Source organism: Acinonyx jubatus, chromosome D4, assembly GCF_027475565.1.
Source record: "Acinonyx jubatus isolate Ajub_Pintada_27869175 chromosome D4, VMU_Ajub_asm_v1.0, whole genome shotgun sequence".
In the NCBI taxonomy this organism is placed as follows: domain Eukaryota; kingdom Metazoa; phylum Chordata; class Mammalia; order Carnivora; family Felidae; genus Acinonyx; species Acinonyx jubatus.
In genome coordinates, this window is record NC_069391.1 from 79994265 (window position 1) to 80006266 (window position 12002).

General features: G+C 38.8%; 1 protein-coding gene across 9 annotated transcripts in view; it reads left to right on the forward strand.

Moving 5' to 3' along the window:
• Window positions 1–12002, forward strand: part of TRPM3 (transient receptor potential cation channel subfamily M member 3) — a 485893-nt gene that overhangs the window by 250244 nt on the left and 223647 nt on the right. For all 9 annotated transcript variants that reach the window (XM_027041047.2, XM_027041050.2, XM_027041052.2 and 6 more), the window contains 2 exons: window positions 24–237; window positions 3669–3793. In XM_027041047.2, the coding sequence (XP_026896848.1) occupies window positions 24–237; window positions 3669–3793 (339 nt within the window). The remainder of the gene's footprint in view (window positions 1–23; window positions 238–3668; window positions 3794–12002) is intronic.

The following is a 12002-nucleotide window of genomic DNA, read 5'->3' on the forward strand; positions in this document are numbered from 1 at the left end:
ATCGGTGGCCACTCTTGTTCTAGTACGTGCGAGTATCCTTCGATACGAAACCTGATCTCCTCCTACACCTGATGACCAAGGAATGGCAGCTGGAGCTTCCCAAGCTTCTCATCTCTGTGCACGGGGGCCTGCAGAACTTTGAACTCCAGCCAAAACTCAAGCAAGTCTTTGGAAAAGGTCTCATCAAAGCGGCCATGACAACCGGCGCATGGATATTCACTGGAGGGGTTAACACAGGTAACTGGAAGTCAGACAGAGGCAACCTAAGGCCATGAGAATGTTGTACCTAAGATCATTTTCTCCTAGGGCTAACGATGTTGACATTCCCACAGCTATCTCTCTTCCCCATGTGTCCATGTTCACTGGTTCTCCCTCGTCTCACAGATTCTTCTGCCCTCCCTTAACCCACACGATAACCATACAGTTAGTTTTCAACCAAGAAGAATTACTTACACCTGGGAAGCAGGTTGGGCTATTTAATACTTGACTATCCAGAATTTGTAAACATGACTAATGGAATTTCACAGGATATTTTCAGTACCTCAAGTTGCCAATTAAGTATCCAGTAATTTTTCAAAGAATAACTTTTGCTCTAAATTTGGAAGCTCTGTGTCTGATCTTTAAGTAATTTTAAGTCAGGTGCAACATAGCTCTAAATTTTGCAAAATGCCCATTTTATCAGGGACATAAATTGTGACGGCAACATCTGGAGTATTGTGTGTTTATTATTTAAAATAGTTTATTAAGGGGCACCTGGGTGGCTCAGTCAGTTAAGCGTCCGTCTTTGGTTCAGGTCATGATTTCACGATTCATGGGTTCGAGCCCTGCAACAGGCTCTGTGTTGACAGCTTAGAGCCTGGAGCCTGGTTGGGAGTCTGTGTCTCCCTCTCTCACTCTCTGCCCCTCCCTCACTCACACTCTGTCTCTCAAAAATAAACAAACATTAAACAAAATTTTTTAAATAGTTTATTAAATCAACTCCAACAGAAGACACATCACACTCTGAATCCAAGCAATTTTTTCTACCTGCCAAATGAGTTTCTCTATATTGTGATACAGGTAGGCTGTCAAATCAATTCTCCCAAACCTATAAGTGCTTACATGCAGCACATTATTAATGTGGAGCCGATAAAGGAATGGATGCCTGTAAATTGCTCAGACATATTTCCCCAGCCTGACACACTTCCCCAGAAGTGCCCATTGGAAGTACACAAGTTATAGTGTAGCATGTTCACTCAGACTTGTTTCCAGGCTCCGAGCAGTGTGGAGTTGTGGAGCAGTCTGAACATAACCCTGGACCAGCGAATTCATCTCAATACTGTTTACTCATTTGTTCGCAGCTTGGGTGATATGTGACCAAGACCTGCACTCAGAATTCTCGTCAATACCTAGAACTTGTGAAGGCTCAGCCTGCAACCCTGTAGGCACATTTCAGCAGTGAACTCTGCACATGGCCCCGCTCCTCATTGTTACGTGAAATCCTGACTCAGTCTGTAAACTGACATGATCTTAGAATGCTCTGTGTCAGCTCTTTGCTGTTTGTTTTGTAGTAATCAAGTATCTACAAAGCAATTAGCTTTTGGTGGCTGTTCAGGCCTTAGGCTTCTGCTTTCATTCAGCTTAGCTGGCATCGTTCACTTGTGATTATTCAGTGTTTTGCTTTCCTGGCATAATCTGCACCTCATATACACACCCACTCAAAGGTTTCTAAAGGTTCCAAAGAAACTCTTAACAATCGTCTGTTTCTGGGAACTCAGAACACTGTTTATTACTTTTCTTCCTTTATGAAATGCACCCCATATCAAAAGAAGTTACAGCATGAATTCTGTAATAAACCAAAGAATTCATCTCTGCCTCACTCCAGGCTAGTGTTCAATCCAATACCCAAAGTGAAGTTCTAATGATGGCATCTCAAATTACCTGAACGGCAATAGAATTGTGGCTGATGGAGGGCATAGGAAGTTAAACTTCTTGTCCAGGATGGGCCCTGAAAGGAGTTTTACATGTGAATAGGGAAACACAATGAATACTGATATTCACAGCTTGACTCTTGAATTTTTCTTCACTGGTACTCTATTTTAAAAGATCCCTAGATAAGCTACGAAGTGAAATTGTATTCTTATCAACACGCCAGCATATCCCAACATGGATTAGTGTTATTTACACGGTTTTAGTTGATTTTTTTTTAAAAGGAGCGTATTTCTGTTTGATCTTCTGAATATTTCAGAATGGAGTGATTCACATAAATGTGTCCTCTCTCATGATTAAATTTCCTGGTGCATTTTGATAGTTTCATGCAGTATTAGAACCCTTACTCTGTGCTAGCACGTGAGGCATACAAAGATGAAGTAAGACACTGACCACCCCCCCAACCTTCCCTGCAAGGAGTTTTGCCCTTAGAGGAGACAGCCTCATGTGGGATTGTGCATCACGGAAGAATATGTTAGGTAACATACTGCACTGTTTGAGATATGCAAACTGCAATCCTGTTCACAGGGAGGAAAAAATCAAATCCAATTGAACTTTCATATAGGAGATGGCACGAGGTGTGGATTTTTCCTTGAGGAATAGGTGGAATTTTGATAAGTGGAAATAACTTTTCTTAGAAAAGATATTTTATATCGTCTATTAAAAAATGATTATTTGAGAGGGAGGTTAACAGATTAGAAGTTGCATCTTTTTTAAATGCAATTTATCTTTATTAACAGATAAGAGAGAGGTTCCGTACCATCTTGTAAACTGATTTTTTTCATTTTAACTACGGTGAGGAAGGCCACAGTGATGTGGAAGGTCATTTATGACAGGAGAGGAAAACACTTTCATTGATGAAGCTAAAAAGCTGTATTTATATATTTTCAACATAAATTTTCCACGTAATATGCCAAGGTTTTCTTTGTAAGTAGGGTCTCCATCTTATATGTTGATAAATAGGAAGATGAAATAAAGGTTAACAAAATCTGAGCTAAGTAACTACTCTATTTGAATGACCCTAACTCATACACAAACTCTGGTATAGAGTTAATATAATATTAAGCATGGTGCTTTTTTATAGGATGTACTCATGGCACTGGTTCTTAGTCATACTAACATCATTATGCTTATAGAACAAGAGAAAGATTCCCTAAGTTTAAAGAATTGTATTCAATTTTTTCTTTCTTTCTTTCTTTTTCTTTTATTTTTTTAATGTTTGTTTATTTTTGAGAGAGAGACAGAGTGCAAGCAGGGGAGGGGCAGAGAGAGACAGAGACACAGAATCTGAAGGAGGCTCCAGGCTCTGAGCTGTCAGCACAGAGCCCAATGCAGGGCTCGAACCCACAAGCCATGACATCGTGAGCCTAAGTCAGATGCTTAACCAACTGAGCCACCCAGGGACCCCTCTTTTTTTTTTTTTTGACATTGGATGCTTTCTAATTTTTTTCTTAGGAAAAAAAGAATTTAAAGGAGAATAAGAAATGCATTGCTAGAGTTCATATACAAGTCCTGCAAATGTATCTGACATTAAAGCCATAAATTTATGTTCTCTTCTGAACACATGTAGAAATGTGTCAAAACTTTATATTCATTGTGTATAACCTTGTGAACCACCCTTATCACAGTTTCCTTTAGAACAATGGCGAGTAATTGCTTTTAAAAAAAAAAAAGAGTAATACTTCTCTTTTTCCTCTTAGGTGTTATTCGCCATGTTGGGGATGCCCTGAAGGACCATGCATCTAAGTCTCGAGGGAAGATATGTACCATAGGCATCGCCCCCTGGGGAATTGTGGAAAACCAAGAAGACCTCATTGGAAGAGATGTAAGTCCTAGAAGCTGCCCCTGTCTGTGACTTTTCTTAAAGGTGATATCAAAAAAGTAAAATAAAATGAGAATTCAAAATATGCATATTACAGTACTCTCTTAGCCCCCACCTCCCACAATGAAATTCATGTTAGTAATAGTTTACTGCAAGACCATGTATTTTCCAAAATCTGTCTTTGTAAACTCCAGTGTCAATTCTTATGATCAAAACAGGTCTGAAATAAGATTTACTAACTATCCTCTTGGTTTGAATCAAGCAGTGGTCTTTCCTCACCCATCAAATCTTGCTAGTTCTCTTGACACAGTCCAGTTAAGATGAATTAACACCAGGTAACATAGAGCAGCATGAGTTCATTGACTGCAATATTAAATGGGGACCCTCTCGCCCCAAGTCTCCAGCTTCTTTATTATTTGAGTGCCCTTCCACTAGCTCAGGAAAGCCACAGAGGAAGATGCTTTCCATTCAAGCTGTGGCTTCCCTGCTTGTGCAGGGAGTGTGCACAGCGTCATTCTAGATTTTCCTTTTGGAAACTACTCATAAACCCTTGACCATACTCTGCAAGGTGCCAACCTCTCTTTCCTTTTCTCAGGTCCAGAGCCACACATTGACTGATCAGTCAAAGGGTTTTGCCAGAGAGAATTTATCTTACTTTTTCTGAGTCATCATCTTCCATTTCTTCTAGGGTCTTGTTTTTGTTTTGTTTACCACAAACAGATTATCCACAAACTCCCTGAGAGGGTTTTCTCTCCTACTAACCACCAGACTTTCTCTTTCTTATATAACTCTTCTCAAAATTCCACTGATAGGAATTGTGCTTAAACTCTAATTGCCATACTTTATTCACTGCTTTTTCCACTGATAATTTTTACAATAAACTATTGGTCATTGCACCTCTACATCAGATCAATATAGTCTTCCCTTCCTAATCAAGGCCTGCCACGAAGTGTAACACACATGCTAAGTAGTTTTTTTCCAAGTATCTGAGCCAAAAAAAATCAAAGAGGTTGAGAATTGATGGGTCTTAAATTGCTTCTTCTATTGTGCAGCCATACACTGAAACCATCTTATTTAACATTTTTTTAACATTTTAATTTATTTTTGAGAGATAGAGACAGAACATGATCAGGGGAGGGGCAGAGAGAGAGGGAGACACAGAATCTGAAGCAGGCTCCAGGCTCTGAGCTGTCAGCACAGAACCCGATGCAGGGCTTGAACCCACAAACCATGAGATCATGACCTGAGCTGAAGTCAGATGCTTAACTAACTGAGCCAACCAGGCACTCCTGAAAGCATCTTATTTAATGTAACACAACATGTGTAATTTTTTTCTTCCAAATTTTTATTTAAATTCAAGTTAGTTAACATAGTGTAATATTGGTGTCAGGAGTAGAATTTAGTGATTCATCACTTACATGTAGCACCCAGTGCTCATCACAACAAGTGCCCTTCTTAATGCCCATCTCCCATTTAGCTCATCCCCCCACCCACCTCCCCTCCAGCAACCCTCAGTTTGTTCTCTATAGTTAAAAGTCTCTTAAGGTTTGCTTCCCTCTCTGTTTTTTTCTTATTTAATTTTTCCTTCCCTTCCTCTATTTTTATCTGTTTTGTTTCTTAAATTCCACATGAGAGTGAAATCAAACATACGCAATTTTTAATGCAATGCAAAATACTTTGAATAAAAAAAATCAGACGTCATGAAATACAGTAGACAAACACTCTTTACATCCTTCAGAACCTTTACGTGATAAGAGGTGTCCATATCGATGCTACCAAATTACATGTAGAAACACTAATTTACTAAAAACAGAGGGTAAGAAATGAGGTCCTAGTTTTATCAGTGTAATATCCTCATAACTAAAACTTACTGGCTGTTTTACAACACACATGCCTTGAGTATCTCAAGCAGCAATTTCCAAAGTGATATGTAGGCAGAACTGACCAGAAAAACAAGCATTAGTAATTTTTTTCAGAGTATCTGCAACTAGTCTTTGATGAAATATACTTGAGTTAATCCTCACCTCAGATTCCAAGCTGGCTTTGAAGTTGCTTATGAACTAGAGCAAATATATTTCTTAGAGAATTCGAATACGCTGAAGCACCCCTGGTACCAAAAGTACTTAATAGTGCATTTTGTTAACAAATGAATTAATTATTTAAAATGTGATTCAGAAATCATTTTTAAATGTCCATTGCTTCAGGACGTCTTAGTGTAAACCTGAGTTGCTATTATTCAATTTTTGAGGAGGGGGGGAAACCATTTGGGAACTTTCTTATTCAGATGAACTATGAATAAACACCTGCTTATTTCTTTATTCAAGATAGAGTAACCAAATAATTACCTCAGTTGCCTAAACATTTGCCCACTGCCTTTTTGTGTCATTTTGTGTGTCTTGTAAATTCTATATGAGTGCAGAAAGATAGTACTTGCTTTGCATTTACTTGCCTTGCATGGTTGGAGAAATGACCCCTGATTCATCTTCCTCCAATTCGCGTTCTTTTCCTCTGATTTCACCTCTTCTTGTGCTCCTCCTTTTTACTTTCTTTCTCCCCATATTTCTTCCCAGTGTTACACCAATAGGAACTTACACATGCCTAAGCCAGTGAGGCTGAGTTGCACTGTCTGACTTCCCAGTGAAAAAATAGCCTTGACCCCAGAGGACAGTAGGAGTCACTCATGTTCAGTAAAATGTGCACATTCATTCTCCCTGCTCACAGGGGCCTGATAGAGGCACACCGTGGCTCACACAGATCCAGGTGAACCCTGCAGAGACCATCAAGAAAAGGACTGACATTGACAGATCATAAAGAACACAGGAAAAACAGTGAATTTTAGTTTCTTACTATCTTTGACCAAAGTCTATTGAATTTCAATCATTCTGTATATTCCCACCCTCCCCCTCAAAATTGGGAAGTTGGAATATGCATAGGCTTTCTCAGGGTCTTGAACAGTAATCGAATTTGTTTTTCACATTATAAATTACTCAGACCATAAATGCTGCTCTTGGTGTACCTGATTTATGACACAGTTTGAGGGAAATTTGTATATGTGTTTACTCTTCTAATGTTATGATTAAAAAGGAATATGGTGCCAGGTTGTCCTAAAAAGAAGTCTTTGAATAAAGTATTAGTTAGTGGTCACTTGTGAAATGTCCCCCCAAAATCATTGAAGTAGAAGTCTTGTCCGATAAGCTTCTTAAGTAGTTATAAGAATTTCCATAGCTTAGCTTAATTTACTGCCTTCTGTCCTTTTCCTTTCATCTTACATAGCCAAACCTACATATAATAAACATCAAGAATATAAACCTTTTAGCATCAGACACCAGGTATCCGAGGGAAAAATACTAACACATTATTAAAAATCTTTACCACTTCAGAATTCTATCAAAATGCATTCATTTAAAAAAAATGATTTGTATTTTTGGCCTAGTCTGTGTGTAGATTTCAGAATAAGGTTGAGGTGGCACAAAATAATTTTCAAGGGAAATCTAGGAAACTTATATGAAATAAAAATAGGATAAAAGAAAGGCTCTACTTCATATGCCGAATATTTTATTACAGTAGGTTTATTTCCAGACAGAAAATATAGATCTTTTTATTTCTGTGGGGCTGGCCCTCAGATGAGCACTTTGAGAAGCTGAACACTCAAGTAGTTCTATGGATATTCTAGTGATCCAAGTTGTAGACAAGGCACTTACTATTCATCTTAGCATTGATTACCCCTTTGGAATGGCACTATAAAGGCAAAGACTAGCCCTTAACATAAAGAAGAAAGATTAACTTGCCCTTGGGTCTGCTTCTAGATATTCTTAAGCATCTACCTCGCTTCACGTCTGATCTCTTGGCTAGATTTTAGGTTAGACTTTGAAGATACAGGGCATTAGCTTCAGATTCTCACAGCTCAACTTAGAGCCTCACATGTGGGAGGTGCTCAGACCATGAAGATGGATTGGGCATGATGAAATTCAGGCTACAAGGAAAATTGACATTACAGAAAAAAACATAATGATAAATCTTACCTAGTTCACAGCTTTGTCACAGTTTCATCTCCATACAGGCCCCCAAGCTTGATTATACTTTAGTAACTATAATGAGGGCATTTTTTAACCAAGCATCTAAATATAAAACTATTTTCTTATGTAGCAACTTAAGGTGGGAGGTGAATGGTAAAGCTTCTATGTGTTGGATATGGGAGCAAAGAAGAATGGAATGAGAACAAGCCTTTCTGTAACCCTTTTGAGAGGTGCATGGTCCACCCAACTGAGGAATGAACTACCCTTGATTCTTCAAGTTTAAATATCTTCTATTTAACCAAACCTCCAATTAATAGATCAAAACAACAGAATCTGATGAGCAATAAGGCTACAAATATTGTAGATAGTAATAATTTTTTACCCGGCCTTTAAATGTGAAAGTGAATATTGTTCAGCTATTAAGTTTTCACTACTGTGTCATTTCTCCATATGATTCCTACTGCCCCATTCTTGTATTACAACCCATAATCTACTCTTGAGTCAAACTAAGCTCAAGGCTCACCTCCACCAAGATGTCTTCCATGACCAACTTCACCCATAATGTCATATCCATGATTATAATTCTCCTACAGACCTCCTCTTCCCCAATTTTGGTAAAAGTTCCTCAAAATTAGAGATTGAATTTTTGTTTATTTGTTTCTTATCGGCCACTAATATGATATTTGGTGTGAAGGTGAGGCATTGACGTGTGACTTAAACTCTGTAAGAGTTGATTTCATCATCTTAAAGTGGACTCCAAAAATACTTGCTCTATATTTATACAATCTGTATGAGCATAATCATAATAGTAGTACTTAGAACTTATTGAGCTCCTGTTTGAACTCTCTGTGATTGCATAGCTTAGGCTTATGAGGTATGTATCATTATGTAAGAAAACTAAGTAAGAGTTACTGTCTCCAAAGCCCATACTCTTTTTTTTAAATACATATTCATTTATTTTTTTGAGAGCACAAGCAGGGGAGGGGCAGAGAGAAGGGTACAGAGGATCTGGGGTAGGCTCTGTGCTGACAACAGCAATGCCCAATGTGGGGCTCGAACTCACGAACTGTGAGATCATGACCTGAAATGAAGTTGGATGCTCAACCGACTGAGCCACTCAGGTGCATTAACTAATAGTATGCCAAGTGATCTATAAGAAAATATTTAATGATGTTTTTATTATTAGTTGAGATACTGGCAACTATCTTATGCCTGTAAATTGGACTCAAAAATAAACTACAAGAATGACCAGAACTATTTTCTTTGTCCCTAGAGAATTTCTATCTGAACAGATAATGAAAATATCCCCAGTATAAAGTCAGGAAAGAATTTCCATTGAATTATGATTTTTCCATGACTCATTTTAGCCTTATATTTCCTTACTTTAGAAAACAGTCTGACCAGAATTGTTTCAGGTAATTGAACAGTTTGTGAATCATTTGTAATTTGTCTTTTCTCAAATCTAGATTAACAAAATACATGCCAAATTAAAAATCTAACCATGATTGTAAGAAAAAGCACTTCTCATTTTAACTTGCGGATAAAATTGTATTTGGGAAGATTTCCAACACATCATCTTATGTGGTTATTAGATTATCATGACTTTCAATGATATCTTCTATTTCGCCCTGAAGTATATATTTATTCTCAGGATTTTATAACCTTTAACAGTTCTTATATTTAATTGGAAAGTGTTGTTTTGATGTCATCTCTGTATTTCAGGCCCCCAAAACTGAGGTTTAATAGTGCATTTGTCACCTATTTCTCAGGCAAACCAAACAGGATTTCAAATTGTGAGCTAGGAAAACCTTCCAGTAGTGGTTCTCACATGGAATTTATTGGACTTCCAGGACTAGGTTATATAAGATGTATCCAGAGGATTCGAGAAGAGAAGTTCAGAGACAAGGAGACTCACCCAAGTGTGTTGCAGTTATACAAGAGCTAACGCTAGCTAACCATGGACCATGTTCAGATTCTAGGCTACATTCATTGACATAGGAACTACTGTTTCAGTGATGACAATGTTGAGCTTGGATTTGGATGTGCTGATTTCAAAGTTGCTTTGAGATATCTATGTGAAAATGTCCAGCAGGACAGTAACCTCCAGTATGAGTTGGAGTCGCAGAAGCAAGATCTGGCTATACCCTCAGACTCAAGTGGCACCTGCATATAGATGAAAATTAAAGCCATTGTGGTGAATGGGATCACCAAGGGAGTGTATGTAGAGTAAAGGAAAGGAGGGCCTACACCTGGATCCTGGTGGTGTCCAATATTTAATGGTTAGGCAGAGGGAAACCAAAAGAAGGGCTGAGAGGTAGAAGCAAAACCAGAGGCTGTTATGAAAGCCAAGGGAAAAGTGTGCTCCAGGAGGATAGAGTGAAGGGCAATGTCAGGTACAGTTGAGAGGCTGAGGAGGATGAGGACTTGGAAATGTTCATACAGTTCATCAAAACAGATGTCACTGGCATCACCAGTCAAAACTGTTTCCGAAGAACGATGAAGGGGCTGGTCTCAAGTCACTGGGTCGAAGAGGGAGAAGGGGAAGAAGTAGAGACAGCCAACGGAAACTAACCTTTTCAAAGTTTAGCTCTGATGAGAAGTGATATGAGTAGCTGAAGGGAGCCGTTATTTGTGAGATTTTTTTCTTCAAGAAGGGAGAGACTTGAGTCTGTTTATGTGTTGATGGTAGGGCAGAAAATAAAGGTAGTGGGAATATAATTGAGGAAATATGTCCTTGATCGGCCCCAAGATGATGGGGTCCAGAGCTAAAGGGAAGAGGAGCCATCTGCATCCTTGTAACTGAAGAAGAAGGAAAAGAGTATGTAAGCAAAGCGTTGGTGGCAGGATATTAAAGTGTCAGCCTGGATATTTAGCATTTATCCATGAAATAATAATAATAATAATAATAATTATAATAATAATAATAACAACAACAACAACAATTGTCATAAAAGCACCACTTTTGTTGAGCTTAAAAATGTAGCACCCATCACAGATGACCATTTAATTCTTATAATGGCATTCAGAAGTTGTTGCTTTTAGCATCACTCTCATCCTTCCGTATCACTGATGACAAAACTAAACACAAAACGATTAAGTAACTTGCCCAATCTTACATAACTAATAAGTCACATAGCTGGTATTTCAGCCTTGGACATCCAGCTCCCAAGACCACATCCTTTCCTACGATGCAGTCTGACTTCTCCATGATCATAGTAATCATTTATTTGAATGCATATATGTGTTTTAGATCTCATTTAATCTTTACAGTGCCCCCGCTGAGGTGGTTATATTCATCATTAATCTCCATTTCCATATGGAGACTCTGAGATGCAGAGGATAACAACCTGTGTAGGGTCACCCAACTAGCTGTTGTGTAGGTGAGGGAGTCAGACCATCTTCCCAGTGAGAAAAGATGGTGTGAGGAGTCAGACAGGTGCACTGAGACAGTGGAGGATGGCAGCCCCTCCACAGCCCCAAAGCTGACTGGAGCCCTGGAAAGATGCAGGGGGGCTCTAGAGGTCATGAAATTACGATGCACCAGTGATTCCAGAATAGGAGAGAATACGTTTTGAAGTTTCAACATAACATTAATATACTGTTGTGTTGTCTACTGCTGTGTAACAAATTACCCCAAAACTTAATAGCTTAAAACAACATTTCTTGTCTCATGGTTTCTGTGGATCAGGAATGTATCAACAGCTTATCTGTGTGGTTCTGGTGTGGGCCTCCCTTAAGGTCACAGTCAAGATATCAGTTGGGACTGCATCATGTAAAGGATTGAATGGGAATATGGTACCTTCTTCCAAGATGATTCACTCACATGGCTGTTGGTAGGAGTTCCTCACCATGTGGACCTCTCTAGAAGGCAGCTTTATTATGGCAGCTGGCTTCCCCCAGAGTAAATGATCCAGGAGAGCTGAAAGGAACCCTTTTATGACTTAGTTTCACAAGTCATACACCATCACTTCTGTTTTATTCTATTTCTTAGAAGTGAGTCACTGAATCCACCACAGACCAAAAGGGAAGATTTTCAGAGAATTTTTTAACATATATTAAAATCACCCCACTGACATGTGGTGACTTCTCAAGCAAGTAACCCCTTTTAGAACTCAAGGTCATTTTCCCACTGCTAGTAGGCTCTTCATGTGGATCGTCCATGGCTCCCCTCAGCACAGGGCAAAGGGAAGTGAGCC